This window comes from Styela clava, chromosome 4, assembly GCF_964204865.1.
Source record: "Styela clava chromosome 4, kaStyClav1.hap1.2, whole genome shotgun sequence".
NCBI classification, from domain to species: domain Eukaryota; kingdom Metazoa; phylum Chordata; class Ascidiacea; order Stolidobranchia; family Styelidae; genus Styela; species Styela clava.
Window position 1 is genome coordinate 3,898,027 of NC_135253.1, and position 19,175 is coordinate 3,917,201.

A 19,175-nucleotide genomic window follows, 5' to 3' on the forward strand; every position below is an offset into this window, starting at 1 on the left:
GACCTGACTGTGAGACACCACTCATTGAATAGCATGCATCCAGATTCAAGTAATTTCACATATACTTCTGTTAATTTCTGGATGGAAGTCAAGTTTTCTACAAATATGTTGACATTACGCTGACCTTTTTCTGCCTCTCCGGCAATCAACATTAATTTTGACTGTAACTCACAGAGTTCTCCAAGGCTGAGGATTTGATCTGAGTCTATTTCAAATACAAAATATACCAAACAATAATATCTCTAATGCAAAGCAGAAGTTAAAAAAGTCAATGCTGTTTTTTGCACATGTAAAATAGCACTTTCTAGATATGATAAGACAGTTCATATACCTGTTGCATCTTTCCCCGGAACAACCAAATTCAAACAATTTTCTACATTCGGAAGAGCAGTGACATCTTTTTTCTCAATTGTATAAACTCCTCGTTCATTGATTTCTTGAGTTCTGATAAGTGACAACTTTTCAACTGAACCGTGAAACTGCTCCAGTTCTTTAAACCAGGAAAGTTGTTCACTTGTGACTTTCTGTAATAAATAAAAATTAAACAAAGATTTATATCACTATTTTTTTAATTTGATGTATTTTTACCTTTAGTAGTACATTACTAATTTTTTGATATTAGATTAAAACTACAAGTTCAAAAATCATCAGCTTCTGTAAAAAAAATATTTACAAAATATAAGAACTGTTAGACAGAACATCAAAAATCCCTCATCTTTTTGTATTTGACTGAAAACATAATTTCATCATTAAAATACATTTTACCCATTTTGTTAGGATATCCTTATCGCCTTTATAGTTGCTCCACACTTGATTGCATTTTTCCAATAGATCGTTTAGGCCTGTTTTTGTATCAACTTCTTTAATTTCCACATCTTGAATAGTTTGCTCCAACTCCTCATCAACGTTTGCATTATCCAAATTTGTTGAAACATTTTTTGGCCAAAAAATAAGAGGTGCAAAACCCATCACTGCTCCAAGTAAGTTTGAAACACGATCAACTTCCATTGGGTTTTCACCAGCTAATATCATTGCAAGGTCACACATCACTTTAACCTCATTGATGTCTGAAGTAAATTTTCACACATATTAAACAGAGGAATTTCTTAACAAATATTTTTGAATTTTGATAAACCTTGCAAATGTAAAATTTCAGTAAGAGTATTTTGAAATGAAAAATAAGAAATTTACCATTCATTTTTTGCTGAAGCCAATTAATGAGATCATCTTCTTCCAAAAATGCAGTCAACACTTCCAAATTTTCCGAAGAAATTTTACAAACTTGTGGAATCTCTAAACTGACTGGAACATCCTTTAGCAAAACTGATTCTTGCTCAGCCAACATTTTCTGCAAACAAAACATAAAATATACAAAATGGATAGGAATGAAATACACATGAAAACTGCTCATAATTCAAGCTAAAGCATACACAATAAATAGTAAGAAATGTTATGAAAAATACAGGTATTTTCGAATAATGGAAATTTTTACTGTTTGTTTCAAAATCTGAATTGAGGCTTTTATATAAATTTAATCACGGTTTGCATTGAAGTAACTCAATAGCACAAACACAGACACAAGAATATAAAAAATCGTTCGATCTTCATTTATTCATCAGATTAACAAACTGAATAATTAATGTGACTGCTTAGTACCTGCCTGTCTTCAATACTTTGGAAATTTCCTTGAAGGTCAAATCTGTCTTTGAGGTGAAGAAGCACATCAATTGCACTTTCTGCCTTACTCTGCTTAAACGTGTTGATAATTTGTTCCACTCTTTCTTCAAGATTTTTCAGTTTAATTGTATGAACTGCCATCGATAACCCATTTTCAAAACTTTCTGAGTTATTGTTTTCTTGATCATCTATAGTTTGCATTTCTTCACCTGCGAAATGAATATGTTCAGATTAGAACCTTGACACTAGAAAACTACATGATAAATTTGCTGCATTTTCAAGTGCATGGATAATAGTAAAACTAGTTATTTTTGAAATTGATAAATTTCGAAAGGTGTTATATAAAAAATTAGTTCTGTTATACATCAAGACACATACTAATACAAGTAATATTGTCAATAAACAATAAGCAGCCCAATCCTGTCAACGTTTCACAACCAAGATATGCAGAAAATTTTGATAATCACCATCTTCCAAAATCAAAATAGCATTCACTAACACACTTTGGGGCTATTAAATAATAAATTCTGTTATACATCAAGAAACATACTAATACAAGTAATATTGTTAATGGACAATAAGCAGCCCAATCCTGTCAATGTTTCACAACCAAGATATGCAGAAAATTTTAATAATCACCATCTTCCAAAATCAAAATAGCATTCACTAACACACTTTGGGGCTAATAAATAATTGTTAAGAATTACTAAATAGATGAGAAATTCTTTTCTATTAGAGATTCATAAAGTTAGACTCTACAAAATTATTCAAAAATGAACATACACACTATTCATCAAATTGGTGGAGCATGTGAATCATGAGTTATCATAGAATCTTTTTACATGTAGTCAACCATTCAAATATACTCTGATCAAGACTGGAATCAGACAGTTTTACCAAAACAACATTGGCCATTGCGCTACAAAGCCAACAAAATGCATTATTGAGCAATCAACCTGGTACTACGTCTGGCGTTTTGGAAGTCGCAATTATTTGATCCTGGAAAAACTCATACAAAAGCTTTGCTTCAAAGTGTATTTTTCCTTCATTCCCATGAGACAGACTAAAATGATCTATGACATCTTCCAAATTACAAGTTCCTAAGTAAAGCAAAAACAAAAAAGTTCAACAAAGTATATCAATATCACTGCCATACAGCCTTTCCACTTGTATATTATCGCAGACTATGTATTTATGTAAGATATACCTGAATCAATAGCCTGGGCAAATTCTAAAATTTCTAATTTAATTCTTGTCCACAGTTCAAGAAAGTCTTGCCAATGCCCATCAGAAATTCCTTCTTTTCGCAATTTGTCTCTCATCATTTGAAGCGATATGCTGCTCTTCTGTAATATAAATTTGACATTATTTAATAGCTATCTTGGATCAATCAAAATAAAGGACCATAAACAATGCCAATTAAAAGTGTTAAAGCCTAAAATGAATCTAACAAGTCAGGCTTTTAATAAACTACCTGTAACAACAAAGAAGTATTGTTTAATGAAAAAATACTAACAAATAAACAAATAATAATAACAAAATTCACGAAGAAAAGTAACAAACACTCGAAATATAATAAATGAACATTAAGCGGGAAGAAATAAAGCATGGGTAGATATTGTTTTATGAAAAGATCATTTTTGTTTCAGAGACCCCAATATTAATCTTTTTTCTCCTTCTGGTGTTCTGCCAGTAATGACCAAACTTCTCATTAAAATAAACCATAGGCTTCAAAATACTAGTTTGTCTTCAAGTTGTGAAGCGATGATCGACAAACTGCCGCCGGAAAAGTTTTTCTGACCCTCGAACTATCTCATTTTCATTACATAAAAAAAAGATTTCTCATAAATTTGTTATTATCAGCATACAAATTTATGTCATAACAATGGCCGTTGTATAGAGTTTGTTTTGTAGCCAGTAGAATGAGTAAAGTAGCAAGTTCAGTTTGATTTTGAAATTTGGCATTAAAATAGCTGGGAAAGGTAGAAAAGTTGGCGTCAGAGGTGGAACATTCCAAAGAAAAATATTGCTCGTTGAGCATTATTCAAAAACTGTTCGCTTGATCAGCCAAACCATTCATGTGAGAGCGCCATAATTTAAAGTTTAATGTGAGGATTGTTTATAGGTGGAAATTAGGTGGCCACACTTTCGAAAATGTGTATATCTGCCTAGTATTTCATAAGGTTTGTCGATCACTGTTGTAAAGTCCTCTAAAGAGGATTTCTAAATTGTAAATCAAGTTTATAGTTACAATTAGTTGAAATCATACACTAAGCTATTTCATGAGTTGTTTCGTGTGTAAGATTGGATCTTCAATGAGATATAGTTATCTTTGCATAATTAGTCATCTGGGTAGTGGAAAGGTTTCATAGTATACAACTGATTCAGAGGACCTTCACCGAATCCCTGGAACAGCTCTATTGAACCCCAGGGGTTCTTACTCTCACTATTATCTGGGTTTCTCAAAGAAAAAGTCCCCCTGCTGGAGTGAATAGGAATTTTGAAGGTGACTTGTTCATTAACATGGATACAATTAACATTGTACACCTATAGAGAATAGAATATAGAGAAAATCAGATACAAGAAATTAAATAGATTTAAGTTTAAGTTGACACAGCAGAGTGAACTTTGATCACTTACGCTAGAGTAATGGTAAATCCCTTGCACAGATACAGGCAAAATATATTTATTCACTGAAACAATGTTTCACATATGAAATGCAACTAAATTGACATTAGGTATAAAATATCAATGAAAATTTATAACAGTAATCACCAAGTATTTCACTTTCATTTGAGATCTAGATCACCATAAACATTTTTTTGAAAACTCTTTTTTTATTAATTAAGCTGCCCACAAAACGATAGACTTTGAGTTGATTGGAAGCAAAGAACAGAAAAATTTCAGAAATATTTCAGAAAAACTTACTTTTAGAAATGATAATGTGCAAAACTTTTTGTATTCTTCAGAAGATATTCCAAAAAATTCATTAGGATTCATATGTTGTGATTCATCAGTTACATGTGCTATCAAAGCCTGAACTGGATAATTTTGCACATCCTTTTTCACTCGTGTTCTTAGTTCATCACAATCGATCCAATTAGATTCTAGATTAAAAACAAAAAATATGCATCTTGCATAACTATTGATATGTATTTTAATATCTTGATAATGTAACACACAACAAGGATAATTATGGGATTATTTATTGTGAAAATATAAAAAAAAATTTGTTAACAAAAAAAGAAACAAAAGTACTAATATTGATGAATCCTTATCTTCACAAATATTGCAATTTTAAATTACATGAATCATATATTATAAATACTATTTTTCTTCAGAACTTTAGGGTAACCTCAATTTTACCCAAACACCTATAATATTCTCAAGAGTAGAAAAGTAAGTGAGCCATTGAATATGTTAAATAATTTACCATTGCTAAGAGAATCACATATGTCCACGAAATCCTTTACAACACATTTGCATTTTTTGAAAGCTTCCAAGTACATTTCACATTTATCAATAGAAGACCTAACACCTTGTGACACACCATCAACTGGGGTACTCTAAAATAAAACCACATTTCATTTTATAATAAAAAAATTAATAAATTCGAATAATGAGTTCAAAATTTGGTCATGATAATATCAATATCAAAATTATGCACATACTTCATTATCAGTTGATAATTTTATAGCAGAATATAATAGGATATATTTGTCTTTATGTTTGACAATCAACTCGAGGTCTTTGACATGAATGTTAGCCGACTTCAACAAATTCATTGATTCTTCAAAACAATCAGCGATTTTTTTTATCTTTTCTTGTGTGTCTTGTTGAAAATATTTCATAGCATCATTCTTATCTGGCAAATAGATGGATGAATTTTATTTGCAGATTCACATCTCATAATAATTTAATAAAGTTTAAATAAATTCATTGAAAAAAGTAGAATTATCAAATTATAATTTGGGAATATTTAAAAAAAAGACATTTAAAAAATGATTTTATTGAAATGGGCAAGGCATTCAAAGATGAGTGCACTATCGCAAAGATGGGATAATAAAGTATGCTTAGAAAAATTTACCAATTGGGTATATTATTTATTACACATTAAGATTAAAGTCAACTAACAGAAAAGCTGGTAAAACTGGAGTGAAAACGCCCAGTCAAAAATGGAGGTGAGAGTCGAGTTCAAGCTATTTCCACTTTGGTTCTGAAACTCCTTTGAAAACACTTTCTCAAATATTTTGAATATTCTGTCATTATTTTTTGATGAACTCCGAACAATTTTCGCATACGTTCGAGTAATGATGTTGGTATTCTGTAAATATAATATAATGCTAAATGATTAAAGACAAAATTCATGAAAAAATCTTGAATAGGATAAGTATATTTTTGAAATTAAACATAAAAAATTAGATACCGTAGTTCAAAGATGGTCATTTCTTTACAGCATACGCAATGCAGAAAAACTATTTTGGACATACCGTATATATATGTAATGCAATTTACATCTTGAATTTAGATACAGGTATATAACAGGTACTTATACTTGTATATATAAATTTTTCTCCAGATGTATGCCAATTTTTTTATATTATATAATAGTTTTAAATTAATGATATATATTAAATACTTTTTTTTGACTGTCAGCCAGTATGCTTTGGGCACAGATGAAAGCCATGTTATTAAAACATTCTTCCACATCTGTTTGCAGGTTTTGTTTCCCAAGTTCATCGGCATAATATTCCATAAATTCCAAAGATTTAGTTTTCCATTCCTGCAATCGTAAAGAAGCCACATTTATTACTAGGTTTCTGATTGTTCCAAACGTAATTCAACAATGACGTTACATCTTGTTTGAACAAAAAGTAGAAATGATAATAATAATACAAGCTGTAAGCAAGCATTTATACAAAAGGAGGTTGCATATAGGTTAATCCTTGTGACACAAATATCAGTGTTGGGTAGAAGAAGTTGCTATCCTTGGGTAATGAATGTTTACATATAACTCCTGCAGACAAAATAGTTTCACACTCCATGTTTTATGGTTACATCTGGCACGTACAGAATACTTTCTCCTATTCCACAAATAAAAATTTCAAATAACAACGAATAGTTCCAAATTAGCACAAGATAACAAAAATTTTATTTAGCTTTCTTCACTTGTGTCTATCAACTAAACTACTGGGCTAGAAGTGAGTAAAATTCAATACATAAGAAATGTTTTGTTTCTCATGTGCTGGATCATGGCCTCAATAATGCTTGTTATATTTGGTATAGAGAATATATCATGTAGACATACTTTAGTGATAGATGTAGCAATGATTTCTTTGATTCTGCTTTTCCAGGACACTCCGAACTGTTCATCAAACCACTCCACTGACAGAAGATTTTGCCAAAACTGAAATATGGTGAATAAAACATATATTACACATATACCTATGTGACATTTACCGGTAATTACAAAAACGAATTTCTATGTTAACTAATTTTGAATACTTCAACATTTATGGTGTAAAACAACATTTTAATTGCAAATCGATTCTATGACCAACAGATGCAGAAACTGATTGTTTATTTCTGTCAGAGGTTGTGTGTCTGGAGAGGACATCAAATGACTCTCAGGCAAAGATGTAAAATCAGGTTTCTGAAACCATTCATTAAAATTTGACAAATAAAACCCTCAACTTCAGCATCCACATGCTTCCAATTTTGAGTGTTTCCTTAATTGTGCTTTACGAATCGAGCCCACAAAAGAGACAAAAATTTGATAAATATGAATGTGATAAATGCCATTGACAAACAAGATTTGATTTTCTGCAAGAAATTTAGCCAAATCTTGCCATCTTGTTCATTGTTCACACCAAGAGTAATAAGTTTTTTATTATGTATATATAAGATTTGTGCATTTGCACTTGTGATGCTTGGCATCCAAAGTTTCATTGTCCATGTTTTACATTTCTTATGAGGGTGCTTAGTACAGCAACCTAATGCAAAATATTAAGCAAGCATTGGAAAAAATTAATAAAAAATCTACCAATTGACGCGCATCCAATCTAAACAAACATTATATACAGAAAATGTTGATTAACATAAAAAATATTTTTTCTCGTGGTGGTTTCAAGCCAAAATTGTTCCAGTCATAAGAAAAGCCTTTGGAACATAGTTACGTCACCTAATTTGGCATAGGAATGAATATTCATATTTATCTCGGAATAGAGGAATGGGGAATAAGATGGCTTAATCACCACAGCAGTCTAGTTACAAGCTACATGAAGACAACAGTCTCACATTTATTCTTCACATATATTTCATGTTTTGGATTGAGATCATAATATTAGTCTATTGTCTGAAATTTTGAATGTATAGATAGATATGTATATAAGATAGGATTTTCATATTCATTTTGAGAGAGAGAAAAGAGCTGTTTTGACCATTAAATAAATTTGGCTTATTATCAGTCCTGGTCAGAAATGAAAAAGTTAACCAGATTGAGTTTACAGATTTTACATGACATGTAGGGTTTACTATGTTCAGGATCTTGCCCAGGGTCATTGCAGTGACATCACAATGCAAAAGTGAACAAGTGAAAACCATTAAAGACAAGAACGATTTGAAATGTGACATTATAATACCATTTATATAACAGGGTTAATGTTCCCACCATTTTCACATACTAGCCTACATACTTAATAGCTGTGATCTTATATTGCATGCAATAATTATCAATAAATTTTGATTTTTGAATACTAAATTTTACCTGCATTTTAGAATCTGCAAACCGATTTGTATTGGCAGCTCTATCAACACCGACCTCCAGGAATTTTTCTAATATTTTTTCAATGGAATCCAAATTTGATCTTGACTACACATATATAAAAGAGAAATATTTTAGAAATTTTTACAAATGGACTAACTGGAAGATTAAAAAATACATTTCATGATTGTCCCAATATTTTACAACATGATCAAAACTTGACATTGAGTAATAAAACAATATGAGATTCAAGTTCAAATACAACTTTACATAAATCTATATTTACATTGGCCAGACAATTTCAAGATTTGCATTGAACCCAGCAAATAACTCATTTAAATACCTATTCAAATAATTTGATTTCGCTGTAGAACAAATGAATAAATGTATAACAAACAATTGACTTTAAATTTGCAACTCCAATATATCAAATTTAATTTCAGTGCCCAATACAAACTATATATATATACAAAATGTCTCAAATGTAAGTATACTCAGCGCCTCTTCAACAATCCATAAATTTTCGATGAATTGCATAAATTGTTCGTTGTGTAGGAGCCAAAGTAATGCCAAATGCTCTGTTAAAGAGTCGCTGAGTTTGCCCTACTGATTTATATGCTTCTTGCCAAACAACAATTTTGCACCTCATTTCTTGGGTTCATCTCCTTGTCATTCTGTGGGTTGATGAAAAATGCAAACAATACCTAAATTTCACTACATATACATACTATTTTCACTGAAGAAACGAATGTTCCATGATGAGTAGATGAAAAGCAAATCATTTCAAAAGTGTATACTTACTTTTGAGACACCCTGTATATCCGAATCCAAATATACAATATATATTTGAATTCACTAAAACAAGTAATAAAACACCCCAAAAAATGTAGTTGAGAACTAAGTCAAATAAATCTTTGGTACTGAATAAAAATATACCTTTTTTTTGTGAATATGGAAAAACTTTGCAATCATTGATATAAACTGCAAACACCAAACAAAATCATCATTTGAAGCAATATATTTTTTATTATATTGCATCTTATTTACAAACTGCACAATATGTTGTAAAGCTCTTGCTAGTTCTTCTCGTGGGCTTGCAATTTGCAAATTTTCAGAAATCCTGGAAAATAGTTACGCAACAAAATTGTGTTTTGCACTTATATTTGATTTGAATTGATGAACATTTGAAATATATATATAAAACCCATCCTTTTTTTGTGATATCTTTTAAATATTTCAGAATATTCAGCATTTTGTTTATTTCTCTATCTAATTGTTCAAATTCCACTGTTCCTATGCCATATAATATAAATATTTATTACAATTCATATTTCAAACTTATTCAGTGTCTGAATAATTAAAAATTTAATTACAGGAACTTACTAACAATTCCACTTGTCCAATATGATCTGCTCTAAAAATTACATTCAACCCTAAATTATAGAACATGAGCTTCATGACAATTTTGAAAAGATTCCTGTTTTAAGGTCAAGTTTTACAATGAAATTTGACCTTAAAGAAATTATTACCCCCAAGAAGAAAATAAAGTTTTGAAACAATATAAAAAATATGAATATGCTTATTTGAAGCATCATGAATTTACTTTTGATCATCGTTCAGCTCGGTCAGTTTTTGAATTCTCTGTATCACATAGTTTGTAAAAGAGTACTCTTCAAGTTTCTAAAAAAATGCATATGTCTATGGTATTTGGTGTGATATTTGTGAGAAGTAAAAAAAATTTATTCTGCAGATTGAAAATATAAGTCATACAAATTAATATATGTCTATATTGCCATTCGAAATACAAACAAGATATAATGTTTACATGAAATACGGTAAATAATGTAATAATAGTAACTGAATATTTACTGTATAATTTTTTGAATACATATCCAAGCACCGATTCAAAACAACATCAATGGGAAAAGAATCTGAAATAGCTTTTTGATTAGCATCTGCTATTAGCTGCAGCATTACTCTTGTCTGGAGCATAAAAGCAAAGCTGCCTATAATCCATGGTTCTGTTTTTGATATGTATATGATATCTGGTATCATGCCCTGCAGTGACCTGAATACAATTGATCATATTGATGGGACAATAGGAAAAATTATAAAAAGGAAAATTTACATAAAAACTTGTGAGAAATCTTACTTTTGCATCTCAAATTGACAAAGTTTCTTCCATACGTTTATCCAATTAAACTTTTGTATTGTAGGCAATGCGCACAAACATGAAAGTTGTTTGTTTTTTACATTTGAATTCCCATTCACAAATTTCCAATATAGTGGTAAGGTCAATAACCAACCCGTTGATGGAAATTCTACAAGCTGCTTGAACATTTCATGCATAGATGCAATAATGTATGATGTACGAAAACTAAAAAAATAAACATTTAATTTTTTTGTAAAGCAACATAAGTTGTGCGGGATTGCATAAATTCAGTAGAACTAGAAGTAAGACAATGACAAACATTGGATTAAGCAGTTATATTTTTTTTAACAATGTTATAATCTAATTAAATGAAGTATATAAATGCATTGATACCATGGATCTCATACAAACCATGTTTACGGTAATTAGGACTAATTGAGTGAAATAGGATAAATATCTAATACTATTTCCTACAAAGTTTTTTGTTAACATTCTTCTTTTGCTTACGGTAATCATAAGGGGAGAAGGCAGCAATAATACGTCATATTACAATTTTTTATTAAATGGGAAACTATACTACATTTACTTATATTTAATCAGTAAATATTGAAGCCTTATAAAACAAAATAACTCAAAAAATCCATGACACAAAATTTTGAAATATATCATTACCATTAGTATTGATTCATTGATACCATTGATTGCTTACTCATTTGATTGCTTACCTGCATGAAGTATCTGCTTTTGATATGTTACTATATAGTTTCTCTAGATCACTTTCATCTAATCCATCTGATCGCAATAATGCAAACAAAGTAATCAGGAAATCCTGTGTTTGAATTTTATGATTTGCTTGATGTAAGGCAACAATTATCTTCAGTACCACTAGTATGCGATCCAAACCATCTACCTTTGAAGATAACTTATCGAAGGACTTGGTCCAAGAAGATAACAGTTTCTCAAATACCTATAACACAATGACAAATAGTCAGAATATGACAAAGAAATCATACAAGACCGCAACAAAACATCAACCCACCATCAAAATAAAATCAAATAACAAATAATAAATTATAATATTGCAACAACTTTAAGTAATTCATCTAGCATATGCATTACTGTATTGACTAACCATGCTGCAAATAAAATGAATATTGTAATTATATGTTTCACATACCCGTGGTTTTGGTTTAAAGTTTGGATAGTCATAGTCAAAAGAACCCCAACTTTCCAAAAACCAACCAGATTTTGCAGTAGCAAGCCACACAGATAGCTCTGTTTCAAAGCTATCGGAATCTACATCTGGAAGAAACTGCTGCAATCCATCGCACCAGTAATCACTCCATTCGATATATTGTGGTTTCGAAAATGCACTAACATTCAGCACAATTTTTCCTTAATTAATAATAGAAAGGGGTCATGTGATCATTGCAATGGAAACAAATTTAAAAAAATTTTGTGTGCAGATTTTCATTTTGATATTACCATTAACTAAAAATGCCATATAGGTAGCGGTATAAAAAGACACTCAAAGGCCATATAGCGGTAATGTGTGATTACTGGCAAAGGCCTTAAGCACAACAACAATGTTTTGAATTATCTGGTACAATGTACATTTGTTTTAATCTCCTGCCTAACATACCGAAATGATCGAGACTTTATAAATAGCGATAAAAACCTGTGATAGCAAATTGGAGATTGTGGCATTTATCCTGTTTACAACTTTAAGAACATCTGAATTTGCTGACTCTTGTTACACAATAGCCTCCTGGTCATTTCAATTTTAATTTCTTTTTATGATTACAAATTAATATGTATCTTTGGCCACCTTAACAATATTTACAAGATGTTACAGTGGGCAACATTAGCTCACTTCTATTGTTTAAAAAACACTGAAAATGATTAGGATTGGTTTGCCAGATAACTTCAAAACATAAATCACTTGCGAAGTTTTGATCATTTCTAAATTACGACACGTAATGTCATTCATGAGACAGAAGGCTGTTTGATACTAAATTAACGATATTGTCAAAGAACGGGTGGAGCCAACAGAGTTCAAAATTTAAATACACTAATACTGGCGACCTGGCGTTTTAAAACAAGTCTGATGACTGCAGTTTTTGGTTACCTTTTCATAATTCATATCCAATATAATGTTCAATTCACAATTGGTAACTATTTTGCAAAGCAGGATTTTCAGATCTTCATTCCAAGTCAATGCTAAATATCAAAGGTTTCCCCAGGCAAGTACAAGGGCACCCTTCATGCTGACTGCATACCCCAAAATAATAAACTGTGATTTGTTTAACCTATTGTTTGCAATGCATTCATTTACTTACATTTGTTTGCATTTTGCTCTTGATCAGATTGAAAAAGTGACTCATAGAAACCTGATAACCCAAAACTAGATCAAGAGGACGCAAATATTAAGAATCTTGGAAGAGGGACACAGGTCATAAAAGACTGAGAACTTGGGCTGTGGTAGTATTTCACTATGTAAAAAAATATCACAAACCTTTTTCCAATTTGGAGCATCTGTTCCGGTACATTGGTAGTAACTCCCAATCTTTCGTACCTTCAGCAATATCCACATACAAGAATTTATACAAAATCTCATCACGATTTTCCAAACATGGAACATGAAAGAAAAAGTATCCCTTGCTGTACAAGAGATGTGAAAAATTTATATTTCAATCTATACTTATTCACGTTTATTACAACATCTGCCAAGTTTTGTCATCTTTTAAGAATCATCAATTGAGTGCTAGTGTAATAAAATATATATATAATTCATTAATATTTGCATTATTTCACTTTAATTTTGAAAAAATAACTCAGTCTGTGACACATGTAAAATTGAAATTGAATTAAAAATGAAAAAAAAAGAACCAAAATAGAATTATTCATGTGTGCATCAATTCCATGTGATTTTAGTCTACTAACTTTTCATTATAGAACATTTGATAGAGGTCCCATTCTCCAAAATAGTTTGTTGAAACACACATTGCTTTATTCTTTTGATCAGATACAGTCGAATGAAATACGGCTCGTAACTGAATGTGGTCTTTGTATATAGTAAATAAATCAATATGTTATCAAAGAATTTATACACCAAATTCCAAAGGCTCAAATTATTGTCAAAACATCTAATTCCATACAAAAGTAAATGACATGCAAATATAGGAGTATTTCCTGACAGATTTTTTTTATTTATATACCAAGATTTTGTAGAAATATATTTCACATGTACTAATTTATTGCTTAGTGAATTTCTTTCAAACTCAGGTTACGTAGTCAAATGCATGTAGATAAAATAGTTATCATCAACTAGGTGTATAGAACACCCCAGTGTGTACCAAAAAGGGTGTACCGCTTCAATAAGGTATACTGGGGTGTACTAAATTGTATGGTATATGCGTATACACTAATACACGATACGCTATTTTCAGATATATCCGTAAAAAAATGGCAACTTATCAAAACTAAAGAACAATGTATGTGTCTTTATATATTCTTAGTGTGTATACTTACATTGTATTTTATACATATTAAAAATGTAAGATGGGACTGGGATGTACCAAACTTTGAGTGAAGATTAAAAGGCGTACCACGAAAACTGTAATTTCACACAGTAATACTATTATTCTTACCAGTAACAGAATTAAAATCATCTGATATATATTGTTTTGGATTGACACCAGCCATCCAGTAATCCTCCATTTGCAAATTTTCATACATGGTGTCTTGTCTGGATTCTATGAATGAGTAAATTGTATGTCAACTGACTGCAGTGTTTCACATAGTATTAAGTTCTAAGTTCACTAGGATATGATGCCTATACATTTTGATAATACATCCATAATAGTGGGATAATAATAGTGGTGTGTAACTTGTGTCATGAACTCTGGGAATAGACAATGTTAGTAGATAATGAACTCATGCATGAAACAATGGGTGCCAGAGTTCAATTTTCAATAAATCCAAATCTGAATAAAAGTCACTTTAATGTCATATCAAAATGTGTTGGTTAAGGAAGTAATGAATCCATGTAATAATGAATATTCTACAAAAATTCAAACCAATAATTTTGTGGAATTTAATATTTTAGGTATCAAACGAATCTGAGTTATTTTATAGCTCTTGGACATAAATACCTGAAATGGTTTTTCCATCTGAATATTGATTTTCGCTGGAAGTTTTTTCCATTCCATCACTCGGACTCAGGTTCTGATTATTTGCAACTTCTGTAGACCCTTAAAAAATATATATCATTGTGTCAGTAGATGATGATTTTTAAAAGTCGAGTCATCTAAAAAATATTCAACACTATTTTTACTTGTTACCAAAGAGAATTTAAATGAAACTCATTGTTTCATTTGAATTGAAAAAGCTAATAAAATCTATTGAATACGATTTATCGTATCTATTGATACTGTTTTGGAAAATCGTAATTGTACTAGCAGGTTGCAATAATACCCCAAAATAGGCCATGATGAAAGTTAGCTGCATGTTGCCAATACCTGAATAAATTTTAATTTGACGTTTGAAATAAGATGATTTAATATGAGATGAAATTTCAAGCCCTATTGTCAATTTAACTTGTATTCATTCATTACATTGTTGCTTGCATGATCTAATATGTCTCAGACTCTACTTGTTGCCTCGAAACGAAATAAGTGAACTTCATTTGAGACCCCGGATTGCAGTGACTCGAATTGAATTGGGAATAGAACACAAATTTGCTAAGATTTAAATTTGGCATGACTCATAACTCATGATTGAAAGACGTTTATCCAATACAGCAATAGCCTGTCACACCAATATTTTCTGTATTCTGATTCTTTTGCAATTTATTTTCTTTTCTTCCTTCCACATTAGGTTGAGTTTCTAAAATAAATAATATTGCATTATCTTGACTATTATGAGTTTGAGATTTTTTTAAAACTATTAGAACAGATCACCTTAAAAGAAGAAATAATTTTTGGAAAATCCAACTCTTTCTAATTTGAAACAAAAAAAAGCAAACATAGTTGAAAGTAGTAGTTCTTATGTCAATATGTCACAAGAAGACATCAGAATAGACCAATGTTTTGCAACATGTGGTTCGCGCCAACAAAATTCCTTCCTCTTTGGTCACTAATAATGTGTGCATGTTTTATAGGAATAATTTTGTTATAATCGCTGATTATTTTTTTGTCAGCAATCTAGGAATTTTTAAAATTTTGCATTCCTCACGACTATCTGTCAATACATGTCCGTATTTGGCCAGATGACATCAATTTTATTTTGTGGAATTGGGGATATGAAAAGAAAAACATTGAGGATAATTATAGAAATGGATCCACAAACCAAATACCGACTGCTAATTATTAAGTTAATAGATTTGACCTTTTTCATGTCTAATACTAACTGACAGACTTTTCTCTGATCAGCTCATATATCCCCCTTCCTAACATAAAGTGAAATATTTTATCAGTATTTTTGTGATGCCTACAAAAATATGTTGAAATCAAAATATGCATTAGAATCATTTACACGTTCAATGGATATCATGAACACTAAAAATATAACAATAAAGTCATGATAAACTTATTTTCTGGAGTTTTGTGAAATGTATCTTTAGCAATCCTATCAACTCTCCATGAAGACTATTTCAAATATATATTAACTAATACAAAAAAAGTTGAATCACAAAAAGTATAAATAAGGAGAATCTCTGTTTCATAGATACTATATATTTAATAGGTCTTGTTAACCATATGTTTCTTCCAATTACACTTACCTTCACGAGTTTTTAATTCATCCAACTTTTTAGATTGTTTTCTCTTTTTTCTTGTCTGCATATATTCATTCAATTCTAGGAAAATACAAAATTTTATTTATTAATGATTCCAATACAATTGGGACAAAATCTACACCCTTAACAATGCATACCACTATGGCCTATTCAAAATTAATAGCTATATAAATGATATTACCAATTACATTCTGAAGAGAATCATTGGACCACGGCAACTTTGGAATTTAATATGATATTAGATCTTCACATCCACCTTTGATTTTTTTGCAATGCCCAAATTGCCATTCAATCATCAAAATTATAAAAACACTGGTCAATGTTCACTAGAGCCCAGCAATTCAAGAGCATAGCTTCACACCACCAAAAATTCCTATCACTGTGGTTCCCAACCTTTTTTTCGAGTACCCCAAATGCCTTGAAAAATAAATTTTGTAGAATCTTGCCACCCAAGGATATGCTCAAATACGAGAAGCAATGTAGTGCTTTTTCTGTCACAAAATTAGCTTACTAATATAAAACAGCTTTTTTACTTAAAATTTATTTCCCCAAAAAGTAACTCAAAGTGAAAAAGCTGCGCTTATCTGCCATAATAGGTTTTGAGGTCATGACGTGGCTCTCAAAAACAGTAGCTGCCAAGTTTATACACTGTGTTAGACGCACATCTATATACAATTACTATTGAGCATTACTTCACTACAAATATAAAATAATCCATAAAATTTACTAGCAAATAAAGTAAGTAACTAGGGTTTTGTTGAAAAAACAAGCAACCCAGGAAATTTTTCCGACGACTCAATTTTGTGTCTCGACCCATAGGTTGTAAAACACTGCACCAGCCTGAAGTCATAAAAGAAGAACAATGATTTAGTCTTGCATAAACCCCAACTCATACATATACTAGTCAATTTATATGCTTATATTTGTGAAAAACACATACTCTGATTTGTTTTCTGATTTTCTTGATCTCTTTCGACACTCTTTTCTTCCGTCCCAACTTCTATAAACAAAAAGACAAATTATTCCATAAAAGTTTGTGTAGTGTGTATTTATTTTTTTTTCATTCAAGATAAAGATATTACATAATGATCATTGATGAAAAAGTTTGATTGGTGATTTGAGTTTGCATTAATGTGACAACGTATTATTATTTGTTAAATCTTAGTGCGCTGTGTTCTTGAAAATAATACTGTTAGTCCGGCAGATAAGGGGACCTTTTTGGCCCAAGTTTGATTTCAGACATAAAGTTTTTTTTATTTGTGATTATTCATCTTGGGGTCATTGCCCATCATTTCTACATGGGTGTGGAGTTTGCAGCCTTGAGCAATTTTTTTTACGGCTCGATATTTGTATAAGTGTTTTTCGTCAAACCTGTGCATCATGATGACGCACAACCTGAATCATAACCTGTTACAATACTATGTTCAGGTTGTGCGCAATCTTGGTGCACAAACTACGCAAGCACCAAATTTACTAGGAAATAAAATCAATAACTTTTAGGTATTTATTGAGATATTTGTATTAGAGTTTTTCGTCAAACATGTGTATCATGATGACGCACAACCTGAACCATAACCTGTTACAATACTATGTCCAGGTTGTGCGCAATCTTGGTGCACAAACTACGCAATCATCAAATTTACTAGGAAATAAAATCATCAACATCATAGGTATTTGTTGAGCCCAGCTTTGGGTCGCGACCCATATACAGTATATGGAAATACTGTCGAAACATACGCGTAAAATAAAGAGTACTATTTCAAAATACCCGTTTTTGTTGCAATTAACAATACAAGTCTGCTAATGCAGTCGCCAGTGGTTCAAGTGGATATACACCCGGTGGAGAACAGTCAATTATTTGTTAGCAAGAATTGTTATGCAGCGGGATGATCACGACGACGCAGAGAAAGATAATGATATCACGAGAACAAGAATGAGAAAAATGCTACATTTTATGGTATATCCCTGAGAAAGAATGTAGTTCATTCTTATGTTCCATGCCAATGCTTTTCAAACTACCAAAGACTCTCAACACTTTTGCTTCTTCTCTTCTATAAAAATTCATTGTTATTATATATTCGCATTTCCATCTGTTTGTTCGTGCTCCCAGATAGCCGATCAGCGGCCTCCAAGGAGGACGGGGTCCCCTTTTAATAAACCATGTCATAAACTAAAAGAGGCTTGCCTGTTGTCATGCTGTCCCTGGAATTCAGCTACAACAAAAATTTCACGAAAACGGATTTTTAAATTTTATGATTTTATTAATATTCTCAACAATGAATGATATACGGGTGGTATAATGCCAAGTTATTCCAACAACATGATCATGTTTTGCAATTTACAACCAATATTTTGTATGGAACTTTGTTTGACAGAGCCCCAAGAGCTCTAACTACACATATCAAAAATGTGAGGCCAAAATAGTCACACTACAACATTGTCAAATGTGCTGTATTTACAATAGATAACAGGTTTACCAAGAAGAATTACATGAAAAATGGTAAAATAAAGATCAATTCAGTAATATCCACTTGGTGATATGCATATGTTGATGATTTTATGTGTTTATTTCGGAAGTTTAATAACAGAATTAATCGTGGTTGCTGGGGATGTTTTAAAAAAGGTTGCATGGAGAAACGTTTTCACAAAATGTCAAGGTTTGATGGTAGTAGAGAAGTAGGAAAATTACCCAAATGTTTTTTTTTCATTTGATAACCCCGCCACAGAACTTCCCCCCGATAAGTATACGCAGCAATTGCGAGAGGCAGAAATGCCAAGATGGGATT

General features: G+C 31.0%; 1 protein-coding gene across 2 annotated transcripts in view; it reads right to left on the reverse strand.

Moving 5' to 3' along the window:
* LOC120333869 (E3 ubiquitin-protein ligase rnf213-alpha-like) overlaps positions 1–19,175 on the reverse strand; it is a 50,761-nt gene that overhangs the window by 21,317 nt on the left and 10,269 nt on the right. For both annotated transcript variants that reach the window (XM_078111628.1, XM_078111627.1), the window contains exons 8-34: positions 17,330–17,389; positions 16,375–16,449; positions 15,411–15,479; positions 14,747–14,845; positions 14,243–14,347; positions 13,536–13,656; positions 13,108–13,253; positions 11,770–11,987; positions 11,318–11,559; positions 10,593–10,817; positions 10,310–10,508; positions 10,044–10,120; positions 9,377–9,560; positions 8,444–8,548; positions 6,986–7,084; positions 6,317–6,460; positions 5,812–6,001; positions 5,349–5,542; positions 5,111–5,243; positions 4,606–4,784; positions 2,885–3,023; positions 2,634–2,777; positions 1,657–1,886; positions 1,192–1,348; positions 766–1,067; positions 332–524; positions 4–205 (exon numbers count right to left, since the gene is read on the reverse strand). In XM_078111628.1, the coding sequence (XP_077967754.1) occupies positions 4–205; positions 332–524; positions 766–1,067; positions 1,192–1,348; positions 1,657–1,886; positions 2,634–2,777; positions 2,885–3,023; positions 4,606–4,784; positions 5,111–5,243; positions 5,349–5,542; positions 5,812–6,001; positions 6,317–6,460; positions 6,986–7,084; positions 8,444–8,548; positions 9,377–9,560; positions 10,044–10,120; positions 10,310–10,508; positions 10,593–10,817; positions 11,318–11,559; positions 11,770–11,987; positions 13,108–13,253; positions 13,536–13,656; positions 14,243–14,347; positions 14,747–14,845; positions 15,411–15,479; positions 16,375–16,449; positions 17,330–17,389 (4,231 nt within the window). The remainder of the gene's footprint in view (positions 1–3; positions 206–331; positions 525–765; positions 1,068–1,191; positions 1,349–1,656; positions 1,887–2,633; positions 2,778–2,884; positions 3,024–4,605; positions 4,785–5,110; positions 5,244–5,348; positions 5,543–5,811; positions 6,002–6,316; positions 6,461–6,985; positions 7,085–8,443; positions 8,549–9,376; positions 9,561–10,043; positions 10,121–10,309; positions 10,509–10,592; positions 10,818–11,317; positions 11,560–11,769; positions 11,988–13,107; positions 13,254–13,535; positions 13,657–14,242; positions 14,348–14,746; positions 14,846–15,410; positions 15,480–16,374; positions 16,450–17,329; positions 17,390–19,175) is intronic.